The following is a 24,085-nucleotide window of genomic DNA, read 5'->3' on the forward strand; positions in this document are numbered from 1 at the left end:
CCCTGTGCAGAACAATTTGAAGGGAAAATTGGCTGAAGGGCAGGAAGAACTGCACAGGGGAAGGAGGCCCCAGCCTCCTGACGGTCAGGGGCTCCTGAGGGAGGGCTCCGGGGGGGACCAGAGCCTAACAGCTCCCCCAGAGGGTGGCCCAAGGGTGGTGTGAAGATGACAATGGCCACCAACCTCTGGTTTCTTCCGAGTGGGAGAAACAAGCGCTGGGCCGAGGGTCCAAAGGACCCGCCACAGCTGTGAGGTTGTTGGGGGGGGGCACCCCCCAGGAAAACTAACCTCTCTTTGAGGGGGAGGCACAGGCCCTGCCCTCAGGGCCCCCAATCTAAGGAGAGAACCCATCCTTGGCCACAATCCCCACCCCACCTCTCCTTTCCCGGTCTGAGGAAAGGCTGCCTGCAGCCCCTGACCTCAGCAGGGAAGTTGGGTGAGGGATCTGAAACAAGCCTTCTGATTGGGCAAGGTGCGCAGCTGGCATCAGAGCTAACCCCGAGGACAAGATTCAGGGAGGGGCCTCAGGGCAGGGAGTGGGATATGGTCAAGGGAAGGTCAAGATGTCCAGCTGGGCTTGTTCAGAGCTGGGAACCCAGGGAGATAAGGGGCTATTGGAGGCCAACAGTCCATACACTTGAGCACCAGTGGAGCTGGTCCAGAAAGCTACCAGAGACGTGTCACTCAGGGTCAGCAAGTTCTCCCCAACAAGCAGCCCCAGGAAACACGGCCACAGAGTCAGGACTGTGCCTCAGCCTTGGGGGTCAGGGCCACAGACTGGGGTCTCTGTGTGGTTTTGGGCATGTTGGGGAGGGGGATCCAGACTATGAAATGACAACCCCACCTCTCCTGGGAGGCCCAGTAGCATGGTGAGGGTAGGGTACTACAGGCTCACCCTGGTGAGTGGGGGTGAAGGGTGGGCTAGATGGAGTAGATGGGCCAGTCCCTTCTAAGTCCCAGACAGAAGGCAGAGGTGAGGATACGGGGAGGAAGGGGAACTTGAAGAATGGGATATGCCTCTCACCACCCAGCTGTTTGGGAAACTCTTGCAGCCTCTTGGAGCCTTAGTTTCCCCACCTGTAAAGTGAGAAGCATGGTCTCCCCATCCTGGATAATTGTAGGTTTCCAGGGAATATCACACAGTAGGTCCTAATTCCCCAGAGCCCATACATCCTGGAGGAGGTTTCCAAGATGTCTCCAGGATGAAGGAACAATCAACTCAGGCTTGCTGAGCATCTGGGTCTGGAATGGCAGGTGGTTGGATGGGGGGAAGGGGAGTCGCCCTGTTCCCAGCACTGATGTCAGAGCCTCCTGGGAAATCGCCTTCTCACTTCTCCTGGGCCTAAAATAGAGCTGGGGGATGGGGTGGGGTGGGTGCTGTCACAAGCTAAAGGCAGCACCCTCCCTGACAGAGTCCCTGGGTCCCCAGGGAAGCAGAGGACCCAGCAAGGGGCTCCCTGTGTCCACTCCTGTTCCTTCCTCAGTGACCTGTGCTTGCCCATTGTGGGGGCAAGGATGCTCTGGTCTGGGGCACAAAGTCAAGGCGAGGCCTCACCAGTGGACCTCATGTCTTACCACCTCACCTTACCCCATCTTTGGCTCCTGGGACCCCGTAGCAGGGGTCAGACATCCCGAGCCCCAGTGGGAACCCATCTTGCTTGGGAGTCTGGGAGCTAAGCTGGGGGCCCAGCTGGGGAGGTAGGCACAGAGGCCAGATGGTCTGTAGCCAGGGCAACCTAGTCTGGCAGAGAGGGGAGGCTGTGGGCTCCAGAGGTATCTTCTGCTCCTCAAAGATGTGGACTGCCAAAATGGAGGGACAGAAATGGGACACACTACCATCATGTAAATTACCTGGCTAGTTATGTATTTGGGGGAAGGGGAAAATATCAGGGTACCCTGTGTGAGGCACTCAGCCCAGAGAGGGGAAGCCAACCTCCTCGGAGGTCGGCAGCAAAGCCAGAAGACCCTGGGGTATCATCCATCCAAAGAAGGAAATTGCTGGATAGAAAGGGGTCTGGTTTGAGAAGACCCCCAATGCCCTGCTCGGCCACGGGAGATCCCAAAGGCCGGAGCCAGCTGCGGGCCACAAGAGCCCCTGCCCTTCATTCCTGTCCCTGGCTCCCCAGCCTTCGGTGGAGCGGGGCGCTTGGGGCTGGTTCCAAGGAAGCCCCCTCCTGGGTTTGAAGCCGGAGCTGGGAGCACCGAGGCAGGGCAGCCATGGATCTGCCCCAGAGGGGCCATCTCCGGCTCAGAACCCGGGGGTCCCTCTGTACCCCGCCTCCCGCCCCCTAAGAACCGACGGGTCCTCGCAGGTCTCCAAGCAAGGGAGGCTGAGGCGGGTACCGCGAGGTGGACACCGGCGCGCCCCGCCCTGCACCTGCCGAGGGGGCCGAGGAGGGGCGGGAAGGCCGGTCCCGGGCGGGCGGCGCCTCTTTTGTCCTCGCGCCGCGGCGGCCCCGGCCCTGCACGGCTGGGGGGGCCCGCGGGGGGCGGGGGCGGGCCCTCGGCTCACGTGCTCGCCGCTCGGCTCTTAACCCTGCCCGCCGCCCCGCCGGGATGGCCGCGGCCGGAGCGCGCTGAGCCGGGCGCCCTCCCCGCCGCCTCCCGCCGGCCCGCGCCCACCGCCCGGCCGCCCCGCGCCCCCGCCAGCGCCGCCCGCAGCCCGCGCCTCCCCGCCCTCCGCTCCTCCCGCCCGCCCGCGCCGCGCGCCGCCGCAGCCCCGGGACCCTGAGGATTATGAGCGAGCCATGAGGCGGCTGCGGCGCTGGGCGTTCGCGGCGCTGCCGCTGCTGCTGCTGCCGCTGCTCCCCTCGCCGGGTGAGTGACCCCCGCCAGGCCCGGCCCCGGCGCCCCCTCCCTGCTCCCGCCCCGGGTTTTGCGGCAGTTTCTACTGCAGCCACCTTTTCTGCAGTGCTCGGGGTGACAGCCGGTCCAGAGCGCGGGGGGCGGGGGGCGGGGGAGGAGGGAGGGTGCAGGCACCCACCTGTCCCCATCTGGCCCCCACCGCGGCCAGCCCCCTGTCGCCGGCCGTGGAGTCTGCAGGTCTCTGCGGCTTCGCGGGGAGATGGGGTTGGTGGGGGGCGGGGGGGCAGTCGTGACGGCCGGGCTGGAGTGCAGCAGCTCCTGGCCCCTCTCCCCTTCTGCAGGGCAGCAGGTCCTCCCACCCAGAACCCCCGCACCCCCGGGATCCAAGGGCCACAGCAGAGTGGGGGAGGGGCGTGCCGTACCCACCCCGTGCCCTGGTCTCTTGCCCCACCGGTGGGCATCCGTCTGCAGCCATGGCCTTCTCTCCCCAGGTGTGGGGACCTGGGGTCCTGCTGGAGCTCTGCGCTGGAGGGTCTCTCCACACTTGGGGGGTCCGGAAGCCCCGGAGATCACTGAGCCCAGCCGTCTGGTGGGGGAGAGCTCCGGGGGAGAGGTCCGAAAGCAGCAGTTGGATACCAGGGTCCGCCAGGAGCCTCCGGGCGGCCCGGTGAGTGGGGCGGGCGGTGAGGCCAGGGGGCTGAAGCAGGCCTTAGAGCCCAGGGGCGACCACGGGGCAGCCTGGGCTTGGGCGCCTCCCCTTCCGTGCAATGGGCTACCCAGAGGGTGCTAGAACCCACTAGTGGGAGCACCTGCCTGCCCCTCTCCAGGCCCCCTCCCGTCAGGGTGGGGATTCCCTGCCTTCAGAGGACCCAGAAGGCCCCGGGCTCAGTCCAGCCTTGGTCAGCCTTCCACCAGCCCCCTCTCCTGTCCAAAGAAGCGATGCTACACCACATGGAGCTTGGGGAGGGCAGTGAGAGGCAGGAGGAAGTCAGCTGTTGGGGCTCCTGGGTTTCTGCCACAGCCACTGTCAATGGGCTTTTGGAGGGACCAACGTAGTGCTTACTTCTGCCTCAGTTTCCCCCTGTGCACTGATAGAACCACTGTTCTCCTCCCCATTCTTACTGTGGGTGGGGCCTTGGGAAAATGTTCGAGGCCCCAGGCTCACTCACAAATGCCAACTCCACTCACCCCCTGTCCCTTTCAGCTGCCAGGCCCCTCCTGCCTCCCTGAGGAAGGTTAGAAATGAAGGAGATTAATTGCAATTAATAATTAATTAATATCATGTGAATAATAATCACCCAGATGGAATATTCATTCAGCACGCCTCGGCTCTCTAGGAGCTTGAAGCTGAAAGTTAGCCAGGCCAACAGGGGCGGTGAGGGCGGGATGGTGAGGCCTGGCAGAAACAGGAGGAGTAGAGAGACTCAGAGGAAGGGTACCACCAAGGTCTGGGAAGTTTTGGCAGCTGGGAGTGGTGGGAGGTGAATCGAGCTGGGCAGAGAGAGGAAGGAGGGAAACGGAGGCTAGCATTATGGACATCTGTCAGACTGGCATCTGGCCCTGCCTAATGTACTTGGTTAAAAGCCCTTAGGGGGGGTGGAGGGGGCCGTGGGGGTGCAGGGGAGCTAGTCGGGAAATGGAATGGAGCAGGAAGGCAGCATGCATAATAGATGGACCATCACTCAGGGCAGTGCCTGAGAGAGCAGGGGAGGGGGTGTTTAATGGTCCTGAGCGGGGAGGCCTGGGAGAGGGGCAGAGGGGAGGGGGAGAAGAAGGTGGGCTAGAAGGGAGGGTAAGGGGATGGAGGCTGCCCAGGCTCCCTGGCAGGTGGTAGATGGGCAGTAGGGATGGTCCCAGGGCCAGGGATGGGGTCATCCTGGCTGGGTTTGGTCCTCAGTCCAGCTTTCTCCCCTGGTGGCCCCCTGCTTGTGAACCATGGCTGGGAGCTGACTTCTGTTGCAGGCTTCTGGGTCTCCTGATTGGTATCATAGGGGATGTCCAGATTGTAGGAGGGGCTGTTGCCACAGTGGGATCAGAGGACAGGGATGAGGGAAAGCTGGGGGGCCAGGGAGGAATGAAAAGTGGGTGCTCCTTCAGCTTAGTCCTTCCTGAAGAGAGAGTCACAGGCAGGATTCTGAGGTATGGTGGTGCCTGTGACAGAGGGGAGGTCAGGATGGGCGCAACTAGACTGTACGGGATGCACAGAGGATGGGGGAATCTCTTTGGGTATTGCTCTGCTGGGTGAGTGGCTGGCATGTGTGCCTGACCAAGTCTGAATAAGCCAAACAGGGTGTCTGGAGGGCAGGAGTGGAGGGTTCTGTGGATCTGTGGGGCAGTGGTCACAGTCACCTCCAGTGGGGATCTCCCTCCCTTCCCTTGGAGCTCACCTCAGCCTCCCCAGGAGACTGACTCATTGCCCTGCCTTGTGGGTACTTGTTTCCCCTGAGGTGGACTTCTCACAACTCTGTAAGGCGGGTAACTTTTGTCTACCCATGTTGCAGATACGCAAACTGTGGCTCAGAGATGTTAAGTAACTTGCCCAAAGTCAATGAGATCTTTAAATATATCTATATATCGATATATCTATATATCTATATATCGATATATCTATATATCGATATATAAATCTGGCTACACCAGGTCTTAGTTGCAGCATGAGAACTCTTAGAGCTGGCATGTGGGATCCAGTTCCCTGACCAGGGATTGAACCCAGAGCTTTAGGAGCACAGAGTCTTGGCCACTGGATACCAGGGAAGTCCCAGTCAATGAGACCTTTATCAGTGGAGTGATTTTCTCCAAGACCAGGGCTCTTCCCATGGTGCCGTTCTGCACTCTCTGGATTTAGGCACAGGCGGCACTTTCCAACCCTACCCAGCACAAGGTGGAGGAGGACCAAGGGAGACAAGATGAGATTTCTGGAATATTCCCTCCTCACCGGAATGCCTCCCGCTCCCGCTGGGCATTTCTCCTTGGAGCAATTTTGGCCTCAGAACCTCAGGGGCTCTTGGTGGAGCCTGCGCAGCCCTGAGCCCGGTGTCCCAAAGGAAGTGCCCCCCAACCCCTGCCACTGTGTGGTTTTGTCCAACGTTCTTGCACCCATCTGGGACCTCAAGCAAAGCAAGTTGTTGGAGCAGCAGCAAGATCTCCATCTGCTATGGATCACATGGCGAGTTGGGAGACACATGCTGGCTGGCAGGGTGGGATGGGGGATCCGGGGTGCTCACCTGCTCCAGCCTTGGGCTGGCCACTGCACCTTTCTGAGGCCTAGCTTCTGGATCCCTCAAATCAAGATGATGAGAACATTCATCTCAGACCCACCCACTTCCAGGAGGTGGTGATGGGGAAAGTCCTGACTTTTGTGAGTGGGGACCAGGGAGAGGGAAGCTGGCCAGGGAGAGGGAAGCTGGCCAGGAAGGAATTAGAAGCTAGAGAAATTAAAGCTTAAATTTACTGGGCCCTTGGTGGGACAGACACTGTTCTGCCTTTGTGTCTTATTAATTTATTACATCCTCAACCCAGTTCCAGGAGGTGAGGATATTATTATTCCCATTTCACAGATGAGGAAACAGGCACCGAGAGGGAGTACTCCAGGTCACACAGCACTTAAGTAGCATGGTCAGACCGATTTCCAGGGCAGCCCTCTTAGCCAGTGCGTGCTGGCCTCTCACTCAGGGGTACAGCAAAGAGGGGGCCAGGGGCCTCTGCCCTCTTTGCCACAGCTCTCTTCAACACCTCACTTCTGTCCAGTTTGCAAGCAGGCTGGGCCTAGGGCCAAGAGGTGGGGGAGCTTCTGGAAGTGCAGAAACTTGTGATCAGCGGGAGGCTGCAGCTGGGAGTGAGGTGGAAGGGTGAGCTGGGCTACAGTGTACAGTCGAGCTGGTTGTTCACTGCACAGGGGTACCTGGGTCAGTGGGCTGAATGAATTGGAGGCTATATGTGTTCTGAAGGGATCAAGCTGCTATGTGGGCTGTGCCTCCCCCTGGAAAAACCCAGCCTCCTTCAGAACAAAACAGAGGGCAAGATGTGAGTTAGTGAACAGAGGGGTGAAGGGTCCCAGGGCCGTGAGTCAGCTGGAGGAGGGGACCTCAGTCACTGGGTTGTGCTCCTGTGAGGGCTGTCCCGACCATTAGTTCCCACCTGGAAGCCCTTGACCAAGGGTGTGTGCTGCGGTGTTCATGCTGTCTTGCTGAAGAGGGTTGGGGGGCAATTAAGCAAGCCTTAGTTCCCCTGCCCTTGCAAGATGGCAGTCATGGGCAGGGAGCCATAGGCTGTGCCTGGAGCCCTAGCACCTGCCCTGGGCCAAGGCTGTGCTGTGGTTTCTGCGGCCAAGGTCACAGCTCTGCCCTGGGGTCAGAGGCAGGAGGGGGTTCCTGGAGGAGACTGGTGGCTGGAAGCCAGGGCTGGGATCTGCGCTGAGTCCAGCTTGCTCCAGGGAGGGCCATGAACCAGCCCTGCCTTGAGGTTGGGCAGAGAGAATTCATTCAGGAAGCTCAGTTTCCCTTTGAAAGGCTACACCTGTGGCTTGAGGCAGGACAGCTTCTGTGGGTCCTGGCTCCCCTGCTTCTGACTGAGTGACCTGGGCAAGCCTGAACCCTACCTTCCCCACCCATGAGATGGGGGTAACAGTGGTCCCTGCTTTGCCAGACTGCTGGGAGGATTAGAGGAGATGATGGGTGTCAGGTGTCCTGGGACCCGGCAAGAGCAGATGTTCAACATCTGTCAGGCCTGCCCTCCCTCCCGGGCCAGGTGTGGCAGGAGCGCTGGGTGCCAGAAACAGGAGCTAGGGTGTTTAGGGTTACCTGTCAGACTCCAGGCAGGTTTGCGGGGTGGGGGGGCAACATGGCAGGCGTCTTGAGTCCTCTCCAGCCAGACTAACCTGTGGACTTGGCCTCACCTAAGCACCCTCCTGATTGTCTAGAGGGACCCAGCTGCCCAGACTGTCCCCAGAGAGACTAATGACCCTATAAGGAAGTGACTCTGTCTTCAAGCATTTAGGTCAAATTCCATTATCAGAAATTGGCCCAACTGTGCTCACTCCCCAGGACTCCCATGGTCCTGCTGAAAAGTGGAGCCTCATTGCATCTTGAGTGACCAGGGCAGGGAATGGCGGGGGGGATTTCTCCCAGGTCGGGGCTCCTGCCTCTCTGGCTCCTCCCCATCTGCTACCACCAGCCCACATGGTTTATCCAATTCCTCAAAGCTCAGTTCCGCTGGAACATTGACACTTCTTTCTTCATTTATTATTACTAACCCTTGTGAGGTGGCTCAGACGGTAAAGAATCCACCTGCAATGCGGGAGACCTGGGTTCTATCCCTGGATTGGGAAGATCCTCTGGAGAAGGGAATAGCTATCTACTCCAGTATTCTTGCCTGGAGAACCCCATGGACAGAGGAGCCTGGAGGGCTGCAGTCCATGGAGTCGTAAAGAGTAGGACATGACTGAGCGACTAAGCACAACCTTTGTGAGAATAACATGTTAAAGAGGGCTTTCCTTTAGTCCTCATGACAACATCATTTTACCAATGGGGAGACTGAGGCTCAGAGAGGGTAAGCAGCTCACTCATTCTTTCTGATGCCTTTCCTACAACATAAGTGTAGGGGCTCCTGGGCAGGAAAAAGGGCGGGTGCATCTGCAGCCCCGGGGGCCTACGTGCCACCCCTGTGAAAAGTTGAACCAGTGACCAAAGAAATCAGTGTGCCCGAGGGTCCAGGAATAGAGGGGAGCAGAGCCCTGTCAGAAGATCTGCTAGGGAAGAGATAGGCTACCCACTCCAGTATGCTTGGGCTTCCCTTGTGGCTCATCTGGTAAAGAAATCACCTGCAATGTGGGAGACCTGGGTTCAATCCCGGGGTTGGGAAGATACCCTGGATAAGGGAAAGGCTACCCACTCCAGTATTCTGGCCTGGAGAATTCCATGGACTGTATAGTCCATGGGTCAGAAAGAGTCAGACACGACCGAGCCACTTTCACTTCACTTCAGAGCCCTGTCGGCTGGGTGGGTGGAGGCTTGTGGTCACAGATGAGGGTGAGGAAGAGAAGGTCCTGGAAGAGATGGAGGTTCAGAGGGAGGAGTTCAGGTTGCTGCGTGAGGAGTAGCACCTGGATGTTCGAATTTTGGGGCATTTGGGAACCAGAAAGGCCTTTAACCTCCTCCCCCCCCAGGACTCTCCAAGACTCCTCCCCAAGATTCTACACCTCCCCATAGGTGTAGAGAGGAGCCCTGGTACCTGTATTGTCATTCTAGAACTTCAGCAGGGTCTTTACCTCCTGACCTCTGCATTCTATCTGGTGGTGGGCAAGCGGATTCCTGGAGAGTGGACCAACTGGCAACAGGGAAACCTCGGGGTGGGCAAGGTCACCGCAGCCAGGTGGTCACAGAGGCCGTGAGCAACAGGAACACCAGCCTGAGGGTGAGCCTTGACCCAGTACCTCCCCAGTGTGGCCCTGGGCCAGTCACCTCCAAGTATCCCTCCCTGGCACTTATAAAATGAGCACCAGACGGCCCGGGCGGGTTGAGATCAAATGAGCCTGAGCATGTGGGAGCCAGTGGCCGGGGAGCAAGAGGCAAGTTCAGGGCACAGGGTGGAGGCCTGGTCGGCTGTCACCAGCAGCTGGGTGCAGGGGAGGAGGACGGCAGTCAGGGACACTAGAGGCTCCCAAGGGAGGGACTGAGGGATCACAGGAGAGGTCGGGGATGGGCCAGGCTGGGGCAGGAGCCCAGCCATGCTAGGAGCAATTGGGTTAATAGAACATGAGCTGAAATCTTAACTGAGGGTGGGCTGGGGGGGTTAGGACTCTGGTGCCAGCAGAAGCCCCCTTCCAGCCACCTGGGGTACAGAGGTCCTGGGGACTGAGGTGGGTTTGCCTGATCTTTCCCTTCCTGCAAACAAAGGGTGTCCCCATCGTGTCCCCCACATCGGGCCAGGTCAGGCAGACCTGTACAACTATGCACTTTCCCTCCCCTTTCTCCTGGGCCTGCCTCCCAGCCCCCACAGCAGCCCTGCACTGCCCCAGGTCCCCTCCTGGCCTGAGCCCTGTGTCCTGCTGGGACACAAGACACAAGCTGCTGGGGAGGCGCCCAGCCCCCAGTTAGGCCCTGCCAGGTGGGGAGGGAGCCAAGGCCTTGGCAGGCTGCAGATGGGCTGAGGACAGAGAGGACCTGGGGTCTGCTCCCCCACTGATGTGGCTGTCTCCAGAGGGGGTGGTCAGCTTGGTCCGCACAGAGAGAGGGGAGCCTGGTGGGTTAACTCACCGACTTCTTAAGTGGGGGAGATTCTGCAAGCACCAGGGTCGCCCCTTCCAGAATCCTCTGAGCCCAGACAGCCTCTGCCACACAAGCCAACCTCACAGGCTTGCATCTAGGCTCCTCTTACCATTTTCAGGGGAAAAAGTCTGAACTCAGAGAATTTGCTGGATTATCCTTGAGGCCACCAGCTTCCGAGAGTGGAATCAAGGCAAGGGGCCTGGACAGGTTGCTCGCCTGGGTGGCCAGCATAGGAGCAGGGACAGAGGCTTGTCCCTGGGCCAGAATGAACAAGTAGAAACAGACCTAAAGGCAGGAGAGAAAAGAGTGGTCCAGACAGGAATGGGTGGGGAAGGCAGAGAGGGTTTAAGTCCCCCAAGGGGAGAGGGAGGGCAGGGATGGGCCAGACCAAGGAGGTAGGGTACTGGGGACAGAGCTGGTCGGGGCCCAGGGACAGGGGAAAGCAGAGGTGATCCAGGCCAAGGTGAGGAGGAAGAAGCAGTGACTCCTTGTCCTTGACTTTCTATTTCAAGTCTAATCGATGCTCTAGGGGCTCAGGATGAGGCTTGGAGCTTCAGTCAACCTGGGATGGGGTGAGTCCGTGTCCTTGGGGCTCAGAGGGCTCCCGACCCAGGCTCTGGCCCTTCTGCACTCTCACCCTGATTCCCAGGGCCTCTCATGGACACTGGGCCACTTCTACCTTACCTCACCTTCCAGGTAAAAAGGCCCCAGAAGCTGATTCCTGAGGCTTGAGTCCCAGCTCTACCACTTCTTAGTCTTATGACCATGGGCAAGTTAGTTAGCCTCTCTGTGCCTCAGTTTCCCCATATGTCAGATGAGGATAACAGTAGCATCTATTCCATTGGGTTGTTTGTTGAGAAGATCGAATATGATGATTCTTAAAGTAGTTTAGGCTCCCCAGGTGATGAAGGGGTAAAGAATCCATCTGCCAATCCAGGAGATGCAGGGGGTGCAGGTTTGATCCCTGGGTTGGGGAGATCCCTGGAGGAGGAAATGACAACCCACTCCAGTGTTCTTGCCTGGAAGATTCCATGAACAGGAGACTGGCGGGCTACAGTCTATGGGGCTGCAAAGAGTTGGACATGACTTAACGACTGAGCACGCACACACGTAAAGTATTTAGAACAGTGCCTGGCACATGCCAAAGGCTCATGAAGAGTAGAAGTCTAGGCAGTTGACCAGGAAGCCGCCTCGCTCCAGGCTACAGGGTTTTGTGACACTGGGGCTCCCCTCCTTCTTGTAACCTACTCCCCCCACAAAAAAAGACAGCCAACAAACTTCCTCACATCTGTACAGCTTGGTGGTGGGCCCCTCATCTGGGGATCTGGATTTTACCCTTCTTGAATGGACGGGCATGAGAAGAAGGCTCCAGCCTTGCTTAGGCCCTTCTCCTGCTTCCAGATCTCTTGTAAGACCTAAGGCTTGCGGTGGGCATGGGAGCTGAGAAGGCCGACTCCCACTCAGCCCAGACTCTCCTGCCCCTTCTTATCTCAGGGTCGCTTTCCTTCCAGGCTCACTAGCTTCAGCTCTGGAGCCCCCACCCCCCACAGTAGCTGGGCGCCCAGGCCTGGGAGGGCAGCCATCTTGCTCAGGCCTGGTACGTTGCCATGACAACCTGGAGCCTCCCAGCCCCACGGCAAAGGCCCCTCTGAAAAATTTATCGGGAAAACTTCCGTGTTTAAAAATTAACCATGGGATTGAAATATTAAAGATGAGCTGCTTTGGGCGAGGCAGAGGGCAATGGACTTGAGGGTAGAGGAGCCAAGTTCTTTCCTCCAGACAGACTGGTATTTGCCCATCACCCCAGCTTCCAGTGGCCCTTCGATCAATTCTAACCCTGTCTGGAGCGTACAAAGCCTCCTCCATAAATGGAGGCTGGGGCCAATGTAGGGAGGGGACATAGGGAGGAGCTGAGGGACCTGCTTCAGTGGGGCCCAGGGGTCACACTGCACCCCATCTCCTGTTTGCCTCTTTCCCATGGTACTTCTAGGGGTCTCCCTTTAGTCTACCTGGGAGTGGGGGTGGCCCTGCCAACAGCAGGGAGGGTCTGGTGTGAGGCAGTGGGCAGGCTGAGCTGCCTTGGTCCTTCCCTGCTGCTCCTGTAGACTGGCTCCAGGGAGGCACCTACACCAGAGAGCATGGGCTGGCACCCAGAGAGCAGGGAGGTCAGTGCCTAAGGATGCCCACACCTGCCCCTCCACCTCAGGAAAGGAACAGGGTCTTGGAGGAAGATGAGCTTGGAGGAAAGCATCTTCCCTCCAAATCAGTGGTCCCCACAGCTGCCGGGGCTGGGCCATCCCCTCCCCAGGGCTGCTCCCTGTACCCGGGTTTCCCTGGCCCCTCAGTTCCCACCTCCAGGCCTCCCCAGGTCGACTCCCCTTCTGCCTTCCCTCCTTTCTCCCAGCCTGTCCATCTGGCCCAGGTGAGCTTCGTCATCCCAGCCTTCAACTCCAACTTCACTCTGGATCTGGAGTTGAACCAGTGAGTGTGGCCTGGAGTCCAGGGGCTGAGCACTCCGCGGGTGGGCAAGGCATGGCCTGGGCTTGTGTGGCTGTGGGGGCTGGGGGCTGAGCTGGGGCAGGGGGCCTGGATCTGAGAGGGGTTGGGTCCCAAGCAGGACCCAGCCCCACCTTGACCCCCTCTTCCTCCTGCCCACTCTGTTCCAGTCACCTTCTCTCTTCACAATACGTGGAGCGCCACTTCAGCCGGGAGGGGCTGACCCAGCACAGCACTGTGAGTGCCTTTGGAAGGGGTCAGGGAGGTGGAATGATGGGGAAGGTGGTCGGTGGAGGTGGGCTTGGGGGTATACTCTGCACTGGAGATTGGCCTGGCCCCTCCAGGATCAGAGTCCGGGCAGCCTGTCAAATGGTGTGGAGCTCTGAGCTCCCCTTGCCCAACTCCAGGGGACAGAGCCCCAGCCAGCCTGTCTGCCAGCCTGGAGACATTTCAGGACCCCCTAGTGCTCCATGGCCGGAATCTTGCTCAGCACCAAGGCTCCAGGAATTCCTGGCTCCCTGGGACCCCAGGGTCCCAGGCCCGAAGGCCCAGGGGTGTGTGAGCAAAGATAAATGAGTGTCTATAAATAGCCTCGGCCCTCCCCCTCCAGCTTGTTCAGTAACTGGAGCACAAGTAATTCTGCAGGAAGCAGAGGCGAGGGGGTGTCAGTCCCGTCTGACCCACGAGCCGAGCAGGGAGGACACACGCTGCTCAGTCCCTCACAGACCGCAGACCACGTGACCAGGGTGGTCCATGGAGGCTGTGGCATCTGTGAACACACTATATGTGAAATGGTGTGTGTGTGTCGGGAGTGAGCCCATAGCTTTCATCTGATTAAGCAAGCTGATCCATGGTAAGCACTTAGAACACTGCCTGGCACACAGTAGGTGCTATGTGAATGTCATTTAGTCTTCTCAAAGAAGTCTGTGACCCCTGTACCAGCCCCAGTTCATGGTTAAGAGGCACTGATGTGCTCCAGGGTCCTCATGTTGTAGATGAGGTAAGGGAGGCCCAGAGAGGGCTAGGAACTTGTCCAGGGTGAAACAGCCAATTAGGAGCACAGCCAGAGCAGAGCCAGACTCCAGGTCCCCAGATTTCCAGCCACCTTCACACCACACGGGCAGCTTCAGTAGCCCTCACGCATCCTCCTGCCTTCATGCTGGGAAGGGGGCATGCCATCACGCTCTCTGCTCCCCTAGGGTGCTGGAGACCACTGCTACTACCAGGGGAAGCTCCGAGGGAACCCCCACTCCTTTGCTGCCCTCTCCACCTGCCAGGGGCTGCAGTGAGTGTGGGGAGGGGCTGGGTGGTGGGAGGAGCCTCCAGGCCTGGGGCCGGTGGGGACGGTGGGGAGCTGCGTTTCTCTCACTGCAGTGGGGTCTTCTCTGATGGGAACTTCACCTACATCGTGGAGCCCCGAGAGATGGCCGGGCCTTGGGAAAACGCCCAGGTGAGCCCCTCCCCACTCGTCGTCCCAGTGGCTGTCATCTCAGTGGCTGCGGCTGCCTCCTTCCCCCCCCACCCTCCTCCACCTTGGTAACCTCAGCCTCACTGCCCTTTGCAGCGACCCCAGCTCTGGTTCCCTCCTCCTATGCCCCCCAGCTCCAATGTCCCCTCTGTCCTCCAAGTAACCTCCCACCAGGCTCCAGTGTCCTTTGCCCCTATCTCTCAGGGCACCCCCAGGTCTTGACCCTGGAATCTGAGCATCTGGGAGACCAGATCCGACATGGGAGCTCCGGCCAGTGCTGGGTCACCCTGGGGTGGGGTGGGGGGAAGGGCAGGAGATGTCCCCCCACAATGCGGTTCAGAGCAGACCTGGCCAGCCCCCCCAAGAACTCATTTCCCCTCATTGCAGGGACCCCTTCCCCACCTCATTTACCGGACCCCTCTTCTCCCAGCCCCCCTCGGATGCAGGGAGCCAGGTAAGGGAGGGAAAGCAGGGCTAGGGAGGGGGCCGGCTGTGCCCCCCTCACCGGCACCCTCCCCCCAGGCTGCCTGTTTGCTGCCCCGGACCATCCTGCTCCTCCGAACAGGCCAAGGCTGAGAAGGAAAAGGCAGGTACGGGGGCCCGCACAGACCTCCCACTGCAGAGACCTCGGGCAGTGGTCCAGACAGGATATCCCCATCTGTAGCTGGGGCAAAGGAGGGCTCTGACTGATGTGGTTGGAGGTCAGAGAACACCCCTGGGAGGAAGCCCCCCACCCCACTCCCTAAGGCTAGTGTCTGCACACATCCCCGTCCTGGGCAAACCGAGGCTGCCTGTCCCATATCAAGGCTGGATGGGGCCCCCGCCAGTGGAGAGCTGGTACTGTTCCTGGCTGGAGCCCAGCGGCTCTAGAGTCTGTCTGCAGCTTGACCAGACGTGGAGGGAACTGATTCCAAGTGCCCACCCTCCCCCTAGGTCCGCCGGGGCCACCCTACAGTGCACAGTGAGACCAAGTACGTGGAGCTGATTGTGATCAATGACCACCAGCTGGTAAGTTCCCAGGCAGAGGGGGCGGTGACTTTGGGAGGAGGGTCTGGAAGCAGCCCAGCCCTCTGCCCACCCTCTTCTTTCCCAGTTCGGGCAGATGCGGCAGTCGGTGGTCCTCACCAGCAACTTTGCCAAGTCCGTGGTGAACCTGGCAGATGTGGTGAGCAGCCCTCCCTGCCTTCCCCTCTCCTCCCACACCCCACACTAAAGCACATGTCCTTGGGGTGAGCGCTCGACGGCATAGGCAGCCTCTGACCCCAGCTTCCTGCACGGACAGATTGACCTCCAACCCCCTCCTCATCTTCTCCCTTCTTGGCACAGATGTACAAGGAGCAGCTCAATACCCGCATCGTGCTGGTTGCCATGGAAACGTGGGCAGATGGGGACAAGATCCAGGTTCAGGATGACCTCCTGGAGACCCTGGCCAGGCTCATGGTCTACAGGCGGGAGGGCCTGCCTGAGGCCAGTGATGCCACCCACCTCTTCTCGTGAGTCCCCCACTCCATGGACCCTGCCAGCTTCTGTTGATCATTGCAGATCACAGAGTTACTGAACATGGCTCTGGGCCAGGTGCTCTTGCAGGGCGAGGTGACTGGGATCCCCTTGTACCTGCCCTTGCAACAGTGGCTGGTCATCTACCCCTGCCTCTTAGGCTGAGGCCCCTTTTCCCTACCCTGTGACCTTCCTCTGCCCATTACCTCCCCTTCACCCTGCTCCCCCTTTCAAATGGTCCCAGCATCCCTTTCTCAGGGACCCAATGCCCTGGTACGGGAGAAAAATCTGATAAAAGGTCCTTGCAATTAGAGATGACCTATTAGAAATCTTTCATTTGGCTTATGGGCAAATGAACCCAAAAGGGGAAAGGGCTTGCCTGAGTCACACAGGCTGACATGGAGGGCACTGCTCATCACCTCCCCATGGAGGGGCTCTGGTATGGGGGCTCACCTGTCTCCCCTCACAGCCCAGGCTAGCCACCAGGGAGAACAGGCTAGCCAGTTCTCCTGGCAACCCTCTCTCTTCCAGGGGCAGAACTTTCCAGAGCACCAGCAGCGGGGCTGCCTACGTGGGGGGCATCTGCTCGCTGTCTAGGGGAGGGGGTGTGAACGAGGTAAGCTGGGTGGGGGTGTGGCTGGGGTGGGGGGTTGGAGGGAGGGGGCTGCGAAGGGCATGAACATTGTGCCTTTTGGAGGGATGTAGACATCTTTGGGTTCCATCTTCTTCACCCCAAGTATGACAACATGGGGGCCATGGCGGTGACCTTGGCCCAGACGCTGGGGCAGAACCTGGGCATGATGTGGAATAAACACCGGAGCTCGGCAGGTATCAGTGAAGACCCTCACCCCCAGCCCAGACCCACATTCTAGAAGTGAAGAGGTGTCCACACAAGGGGGACCGTCTTTTACCCTCCCTTACATTCACCTGGCTCAACTTGCAGGGGACTGCAAATGTCCGGACAACTGGCTGGGTTGCATCATGGAGGACACTGGGTGAGTTCTTGGGCAAAGGGAGCCGCAGGGTGAGCATTGGGTGACATTCTGGACCTGGCTGCCTCAAGAGACCCTGCTCTCGGGACCACTCAGAATTCCAAGAAACGCAGTTGTCTGTGGACACTGTACAGGGAGACATGCATTCCCTAGCCGGACGCCAGAATTGTCCAGGCTGCAATACTCACAGTCGCCCACTGGGCGCCGCCAAAGCCTCGTTTGGAGGCCCCTCCCCTCCTCGGCTCACAAACCTCCCTCGGACTCTCTCGGAGTCCTGAAGTTTCGGGGAGTCAACTGGAGCGGCATCCCCTGCCCACTGCCCTTTGATGGGCAGGCGGGAGGATTTTCGTGCAGTGTCCAAGCACATAGATCTTCAGCCTCCTCGAGACAGTGACCGAGTCCTCCGGTGCACCCCATCCCAATCTTGAGAAGGGGCGAGAGGGTGCGCCGGCGGGCACTCGGCAGCACGGTCCCCTCACCCCTACCCAGGTTCTACCTGCCCCGCAAGTTCTCGCGCTGCAGCATCGACGAGTACAACCAGTTTCTTCAGGAGGGCGGCGGGAGCTGCCTCTTCAACAAGCCCCTCAAGGTATAATACCAGCCGCAGGGCGAGGAACGTGGGAGCGGGGCTTGGGCAGGGTCCTGGCCAGACTCGCGACACGACACCCCATCCCCGCAGCTCCTGGACCCGCCTGAGTGCGGGAACGGCTTCGTGGAGGCGGGGGAGGAGTGCGACTGCGGCTCGGTGCAGGTGCGAGACGGGTGCGGGCGCCAGGTGGGAGGCGGGGGACGCGGGGGTGGGCGAGGGAGGGTCTGGGTGGGGAGGGTCAGGGCTCGCCTTCGGTGTCCCTCAGGAGTGCAGCCGCGCGGGAGGGAACTGTTGCAAGAAATGCACTCTGACTCACGACGCCATGTGTAGCGACGGTCTCTGCTGTCGCCGCTGCAAGGTGAGCGGTACCCGCCGCAGGGGCGGAAAGGCGGCGGGACCGGGAGGTACTGGGCAGAGTACATGTAGAGGGTGGGACTTAGGGAGGTGGGGCCGTAGGGGCGGCGGAGCTTAACGCGAAGAAAGCGCCAATGGGAAAGGAGAGGGGTGGAGTGTGCGGCAGCCTACGTTCTATTGAAGGCGGGGCTACCGGGAGTGGGGCGGAGCACCTGATGATAAGTGGTGGGGTGGGCGGAACCGTGAGCGGACCTGGGGACGGTGCGAGTGGGTAGGGAGAGGTCCGGGGCGGAGCCGAGGAGAGGGTGGGGCCGAGGAGGCGGGAAGACGCGGAAGTGCGTGGTTCTTGCTTGAACCCCGCAATGCATGCCTTCTCTAGTACGAGCCGCGGGGTGTGTCCTGTCGAGAGGCTGTGAACGAGTGCGACATCGCGGAGACCTGCACCGGGGACTCGAGCCAGGTCCGTCCGTCCCGGCTGCCCTGCGGACCCCCGAGCGAGGCGGCCACTATCTCCCTCCCCAGCCCTTCTCTCGGCTGCTGGCGTCGCCACCGCTGATCAGGCTGTTTCTCGTCTGAGATATGAGTTTTTCATGCCTCCTGGCTTTGCTCTTCCAATCATTCGACCAGTATTTATAGTCTGGCTAGATGCCTGGTGTGTACTAGGGATATCAGTGGATAATAATATTATTTAATGTCTAAATCCTTATTACATGCCAGTCATCGAGTACTCCCAGGCCTGTGAAGTAGGTGCAGAAAACTGATGGAGACTGGAGAGGCTTTGGGACCTGCTAAGCCATGTGATCTGAGTTCTCTGCTCTTGTCTTTGATATGGAGGGACCCTGGGCCAGAGCCCCTACCTGGCAGGCCTTTATTCTTCCCTGGAGCCGAACTTAGCTCCCAGTCCTGGGGCAGCTCTATTCAGTCCAGTGCCTCTTTCCACAGTGTCCACCTAACCTGCACAAGCTGGACGGTTACTACTGTGATCACGAACAGGTATGAAGGGATGGAAGCTCTGCCCTGTCTGGGTCTCTGGCTCAGTCCAGTGTCCTGTCTTGTCCTCAGTGTCTCTGTCCCTTGTCTCCTGATTGTCCCTTAGGGCCGCTGCTACGGAGGTCGCTGCAAAACCCGGGACCGGCAGTGCCAGGCCCTTTGGGGCCATGGTGAGTCTTTGGAGATGGGAGAAGGTATCTGGATACTGGAATTGAGAGGCTAGAGGGGGGCAGGCTCTGGCTGAACACCCCTCCAAAAGATATGCAGCTCCCCAGGATCTCAGTGACTCAGCTGGACTTGGAGTCAGGCCATTGTTGGAGAAGCAGGCCTGAGGTCTCAGGTGGGTTCTGGAGTGGTTACGGTGACGCTGGCCTCTTCTCCCTACAGCGGCTGCTGATCGCTTCTGCTATGAGAAGCTGAATGTGGAGGGGACAGAACGTGGCAACTGTGGGCGCAAGGGGTCAGGCTGGGTCCAGTGCAATAAACAGTAAGTTGTCAAAGCTTCTGGTTGGGCCATCCCAGTTTAGAGGCTGGGGCTCTGGGGCTGGGCAGGGATTTTTCAGAGATGGGGCAGGATGTTGAGTCCTAATGGGAGACTGAAAAATCGGGGGATGGGGAGAGGGCAGACATGAGGTCTGTAATTGGGTCTGAGGTCAGACTTGGGTCTCACTGTCTCTACATGAACAGGGATGTGCTATGTGGCTTCCTCCTCTGTGTCAACATCTCTGGAGCTCCTCGGCTGGGGGATCTAGGGGGAGACATCAGCAGCGTCACTTTCTACCACCAGGGCAAGGAGCTGGACTGCAGGTGTGGCTGGGACCATGGCTGGGGAAGGGGAAGTTGCAGCTGTGTGGGGGGTGGAGGGCAAGGGCAGAGGTTCGCTGTGCCATCTCCCCAGGGGCGGTCATGTGCAGCTGGCTGATGGCTCAGACCTGAGCTACGTGGAGGACGGCACAGCCTGCGGGCCCAACATGTTGTGCCTGGACCATCGCTGCCTGCCAGCCTCTGCCTTCAACTTCAGCACCTGCCCAGGCAGTGGCGAGCGCCGGATCTGCTCCCACCACGGGGTGGGTGTCTGGAGGCCAGGGATTGCGGGAGGGGGTTATAAGAGGGGACTGGGCCCTGCTTACCTGTACTGGCCCCACCCCACCTCTAGGTCTGCAGCAACGAAGGGAAGTGCATCTGTCAGCCAGATTGGACGGGCAAAGACTGCAGTATCCACAACCCCCTGCCCACGTCTCCGCCCACGGGGGAGACAGAGAGATATAAGGGTGAGGCTGGAACTGGCCAGGGTGGGGCTCTGTCTTTCTCATTCTCCATGCCTGCCCCGGCCAACCCCACCCTGCTCTCCTCCCCAGGTCCCAGCGGCACCAACATCATCATCGGCTCCATCGCCGGGGCTGTTCTGGTTGCAGCCATCGTCCTGGGTGGCACGGGCTGGGGATTTAAGTAAGACACAAATACGCCCCCTACACCCCCTGCATCCCCCAGGGTTATCAGAACCCCAGGCTGTTGGAGCTGAGGGGACCTCCCTGAGAGGTTAGCTAAACCAGAGCTCACACATTGCAAGCCAAGCCAGCCCACAGGGTCTTGTTTTTATATTTAAAAAAATCAGTTACTCAGACTTTTAAAACCCAGGGATTTTATGTTAAGAATCCAGATTTCCAGCTTCTCTTGAAAAATGAGAAGATTGGGTCCCCCTGTTCTTCAGTGCCTCCCAGCTTGGCCACAGAGCGGAGCTGAGCAGGGGCTGCCTGAGTTCCCAGTCCCCAGGCCCTAATGGCTGTTCTGTGGGCATCCATATTGGAGGCCCTCAAGCTGGTGTAACCCCTCACTGTACAGAGGACGGACCCGAGGCCCAGGGTCAGGCGGTGAGTTAGTTGCAGTCAGGACTCAATGCAGGACTCCACTTCTGTAGGTTTTCCTGGACCCGCCCTTCTTTTGTTTCCTCTGAACCTGGGATAAACATCCCTGGACTTGTCATTAGCGTCTAGGGACAAAGGAATGTCTAGCATCTCTGGGGCCAGGTGTCTCCTGGGAGCCGGAGGCCCCTCCCTGGGAGAAGGGGAGGGTCACGGAAGGCTTCTTTTCCTTTCTCTGCCTCGCCTCGCTTTGGCTCCTGAAGAAACATCCGCCGAGGAAGGTACGACCCGACCCAGCAGGGGGCAGTGTGACGCCGGCCACGTTCTCCCTCCCGCTGTCCTTGTCTCCTCCATCTCATTCGTCACCTCGCATTCTGTTGATGGGGAGCTGGGGCCGGTTCCCCCACCCTTGCGGTCACGGCTGTCACTCCCGGGGTGGGAGAACCCCGCTCCAGGAAGAGAGTCCTCAACGTGCCCCGTGCCCCCTTCTCCAGCCCACTCACCCCTCAGGCCTTGGTACTTTAACTCCTGCCCTTCCAATGGTCAACCCACCTCTGGCCCCATGGACCTGGAGCTGTGCGCGCCCCACCACCACCACTCCTCCCCAGGGAAGGGAGCCTACCTCTGCGTCCCATCCGTTTTGTCTTTCATGTCGCCACTGTCTGACCTCCCGCCAGACCCCCTCCCTGGCCAGCCTGTGACTCGCTGCCTCCAGGGGCCAGCACTGACCTCCCGGGGCCGGCTGAGGTGGGGGTGCTCTCCCTCTAGGCCCTGCCTCATATCTTCCCCTGATGCCCCCTCTCCGTTCCAGGTCCGGAGGGGCCTAAGTGCCACCCCACCCTCCCTCCGAGTCTGGCGCCCACCATCTCCGCCCAGAACCAGGAGGCTGCCCCCGCCCAGCCACGGAGGGAGGCACCATGCAAATGTCTTCCGGGCCCAGCCCTTCAACTCCTGGCCCCACAGGGGCTTGGGGCCGGGTCGTGGCCCTGCCCTCACACCACCAGGGTGGACTAGGCCTGGAGGGCATTTTCCTCATGGTCCCCCACCCCACCTCATGCGGCTTTGGCCTTGCACACCAACTTTCCTCCTGTGAATGTAGCCTCCATCATCACAGATTGCCACAGCTCAAGTTGGGCGGCGGGAGGGCACGCAGCCAGTGATGGGCGTGGCCTGGGATGGCCCCGCCTCAAAACCAGGCAGCTGGGACCTCAAAACCAGGCAATTGGGACCAGGGAGGGTCTAACCTCTCTGGAACCTAGGGGGAGGGAGCTGACATCAACCTTTTATTTATTTATTTTTCCTTTTTTTTTTTTTTTTTTAACTGAATCTCAACTGATGAATGTAACTTTGGGGGTGCTTGGGCCAGGCAGCTGTGGGGATATTTCAACATTTTCAGGAGGGACTGAAGGAGCTGAGGCCTGGCCATCCCTCTGGCCCTTCCCGAAGGGGTGTGACTCTGGCCGTCCCCACAGGGGTGGTCACACCTGGCATCTTCTCACTGAACGTGGCAAGCCAGGCAGGGGCCCGGCAACCCTGCGCACCCCCTCCGCCCAGCCCTGCTGAGCTTGGAGACAAGTCCGAGTGCTGAATCAAACCAAAGCTGCCTGTTCCGTGCCCGAGGCCTAGGTTATGGGTACGGCGACCACACGTCCCAGATTGTCTTCAATTCCCAAACAGTCGTCCTGCTGTCCCTGCCAGGACGCATGTATTTGGGAGGAGGGTAGGGTCCTAGAATATGTAGTCCCTGAAATAACATGGCACCTTCCCCCTTTCAAGAAGGGTGATGCTGGGGCTGACTCAGGGTTTAAGTGCCCCTTGGCATGGCCTAGAGGTCCCAGGCCATCTGCTTGGGGAGCACTCTCCCAAGGAGGGAAGGCCAGGGGTGGCCCAGTGCCTGGAGGGTTAGGGGCTCTGCCTGTGATGTGCGAGAGGAAGTAGGAAAAGGCAAGTCTTAACGTTTGATCCTCAGCTTCCAGAAACGTCCTTAAGGCCCTCTCAAGCCCATTCTGCTCCTTAACCCCATTCCAGGGCCAAGTAGTAAGTTTACAGTCATTTTCCCCATTAGTCCTCTGATCTGATCCCCACTGCAGCCAAACCTGAGGCCGAGGCTGGGCAGAATTCCTCAGTCCCCCCACAAACACGGTCCTGCCCATGGCCTTTCCTCATGACCTTCACTTGGGATATAGGAGCTCTGGCTCCTTGACTGCTAAAAACCAGCCGGCAGGGGCAAGCTGGGGATCAAGCTACCTTCTGGATGAAAGCCACAAATGAATGGAGCTCCTCTGCCCAGGGATACCCCTGAGCCTCCCCAGGGGTTTCTGAACACCCCCAGGGTCTTTGAGCTGCCTGTCTTAGTTCCTCTGGGGCATCTGTGAGGAGGAATCATGGAAGAAATGGCTCCCAGTTTATCTGTACCACGCCTCAGGGCAAACTGGGGACTGAGGCCCACTGACACCCTTTAAGGTGGCTGGATGCATGTGCAGTGCGGTCCTTGATACTGAGCTCCAGCTGGCACTGCCCAAGCAAGGGAGTAGGTGGGGTACCCCTCTGGCCAGTTCTGCCCCACCAGCCAGCCACACAAGCTGAGGCGGGGTCGGGAAGCTAAGGGCTGGGTTTTGCACTATTGCGGCGGTACCTTAAGGCAGCCTCTTGTGGTACTCACCTGCACACAGGTGGCGATGCATCTGGCACAAGCATTTGGATCCACATCTCCGCACAAGCGTGAATACCTCTGCACACACGGGCACGTCTGTGTGTGCGTGCACATGGGGTGGGGATGGGGTGTGGAGAACCCAAGACTTCCTGTGACCAGTCCACCTGGCTCCCAGCTGTCCGCATCCTCCTGCCCCACCCTGGCAGCCCCCACCCTGGCGGTGCCCAGGGAGGGGTGGAGGCACACTGACGTGGGCCTGGAACTGGCTCCAAACAGCATCCTGTAAATACGTCATCTGGGGCTCGGGGTGGGGAGGCAGGGACAGGAACGTCCATTAAAGATCACGTCCCAGGGCTTCCACGGAACTCACACCAGCCTGTGTCTCCTTTCTGTGAATGACCACACTGTGGCCAGGACCCTCCCCTGTGCTCCGTGGCCCTGGAGGGAGTGTGATGACTGGACACCAAGAGCGGGAAGGGAGCACCCAGGACTGGGCGCTGGGAGACTGGAAAGAAGGAGCATAGTTTTCCATTCCCAGCCAGGAAATAGGCACCGACTGGGTGGAGGGCCTGGCCCTTCCGCTTCCTCACTCTCCCAACAAAGAGAACTGTCCTTTCCAGTTTCAGCAAAGTAGATGGGAGTTGAGCAGGAAAGCATCTTAGCAAGAGGCAGAAGACTCAACTTCCCTTTTATGGTTGAAGCCAGACTCTCCTTACCTCCCAAAAGAGTCCAGAAAGCTGGATCAAACTGCTCTCTGGTCCCAAGGGTGCTGTGCTTTCATTTCAGGCCTTCAGAGAATTGACTCTTGCCTCACTGTGCCTGGGGCAGGAAGGGGCTGAGCACAGCCAAGGCCAAGAGCCGTCCCCACACTGGGGGCCAAGTTTGAGCCAAGAACCTAGTCTTCCCATCCTGGCCTCCGGATGCTTTGGGCCTGGAGATATCTGGCTCTGAAAGTCCTGCTTGTTCAGGGGAAAGATAAGATGAGAGAGGTTGGGGTGAGGAGGAAGGAAGGGAACGGGAGAGAGGAGATAACGGGAGCAAGAAATAGCAGCAGTAGGGACCTGGGAGAGTGAGCAGCTAGAAGCTGCTCACCAGGACAGGAGGCCCCAGGACC

General features: G+C 59.3%; 1 protein-coding gene across 1 annotated transcript; it reads left to right on the top strand.

The window, feature by feature from the left end:
- The first annotated feature begins 2,571 nt into the window (after positions 1–2,571).
- On the top strand, positions 2,572–23,685 carry ADAM11 (ADAM metallopeptidase domain 11). The gene is made up of 26 exons (XM_070389950.1): positions 2,572–2,817; positions 3,297–3,472; positions 12,475–12,551; positions 12,737–12,803; positions 13,766–13,851; positions 13,941–14,016; positions 14,422–14,488; positions 14,557–14,624; positions 14,968–15,042; positions 15,128–15,199; positions 15,361–15,527; positions 16,063–16,147; positions 16,269–16,359; positions 16,475–16,526; positions 17,013–17,112; positions 17,203–17,274; positions 17,378–17,470; positions 17,846–17,926; positions 18,409–18,459; positions 18,563–18,626; positions 18,844–18,943; positions 19,144–19,263; positions 19,355–19,523; positions 19,613–19,727; positions 19,815–19,905; positions 20,582–23,685. The coding sequence occupies exons 1-26, from the start codon at positions 2,748–2,750 to the stop codon at positions 20,628–20,630; spliced, it is 2,334 nt and encodes a 777-aa protein (XP_070246051.1). The 5' UTR covers positions 2,572–2,747; the 3' UTR covers positions 20,631–23,685.
- Positions 23,686–24,085: the final 400 nt, after the last annotated feature.

Source organism: Bos mutus, chromosome 19 (genome assembly GCF_027580195.1).
Source record: "Bos mutus isolate GX-2022 chromosome 19, NWIPB_WYAK_1.1, whole genome shotgun sequence".
NCBI classification, from domain to species: domain Eukaryota; kingdom Metazoa; phylum Chordata; class Mammalia; order Artiodactyla; family Bovidae; genus Bos; species Bos mutus.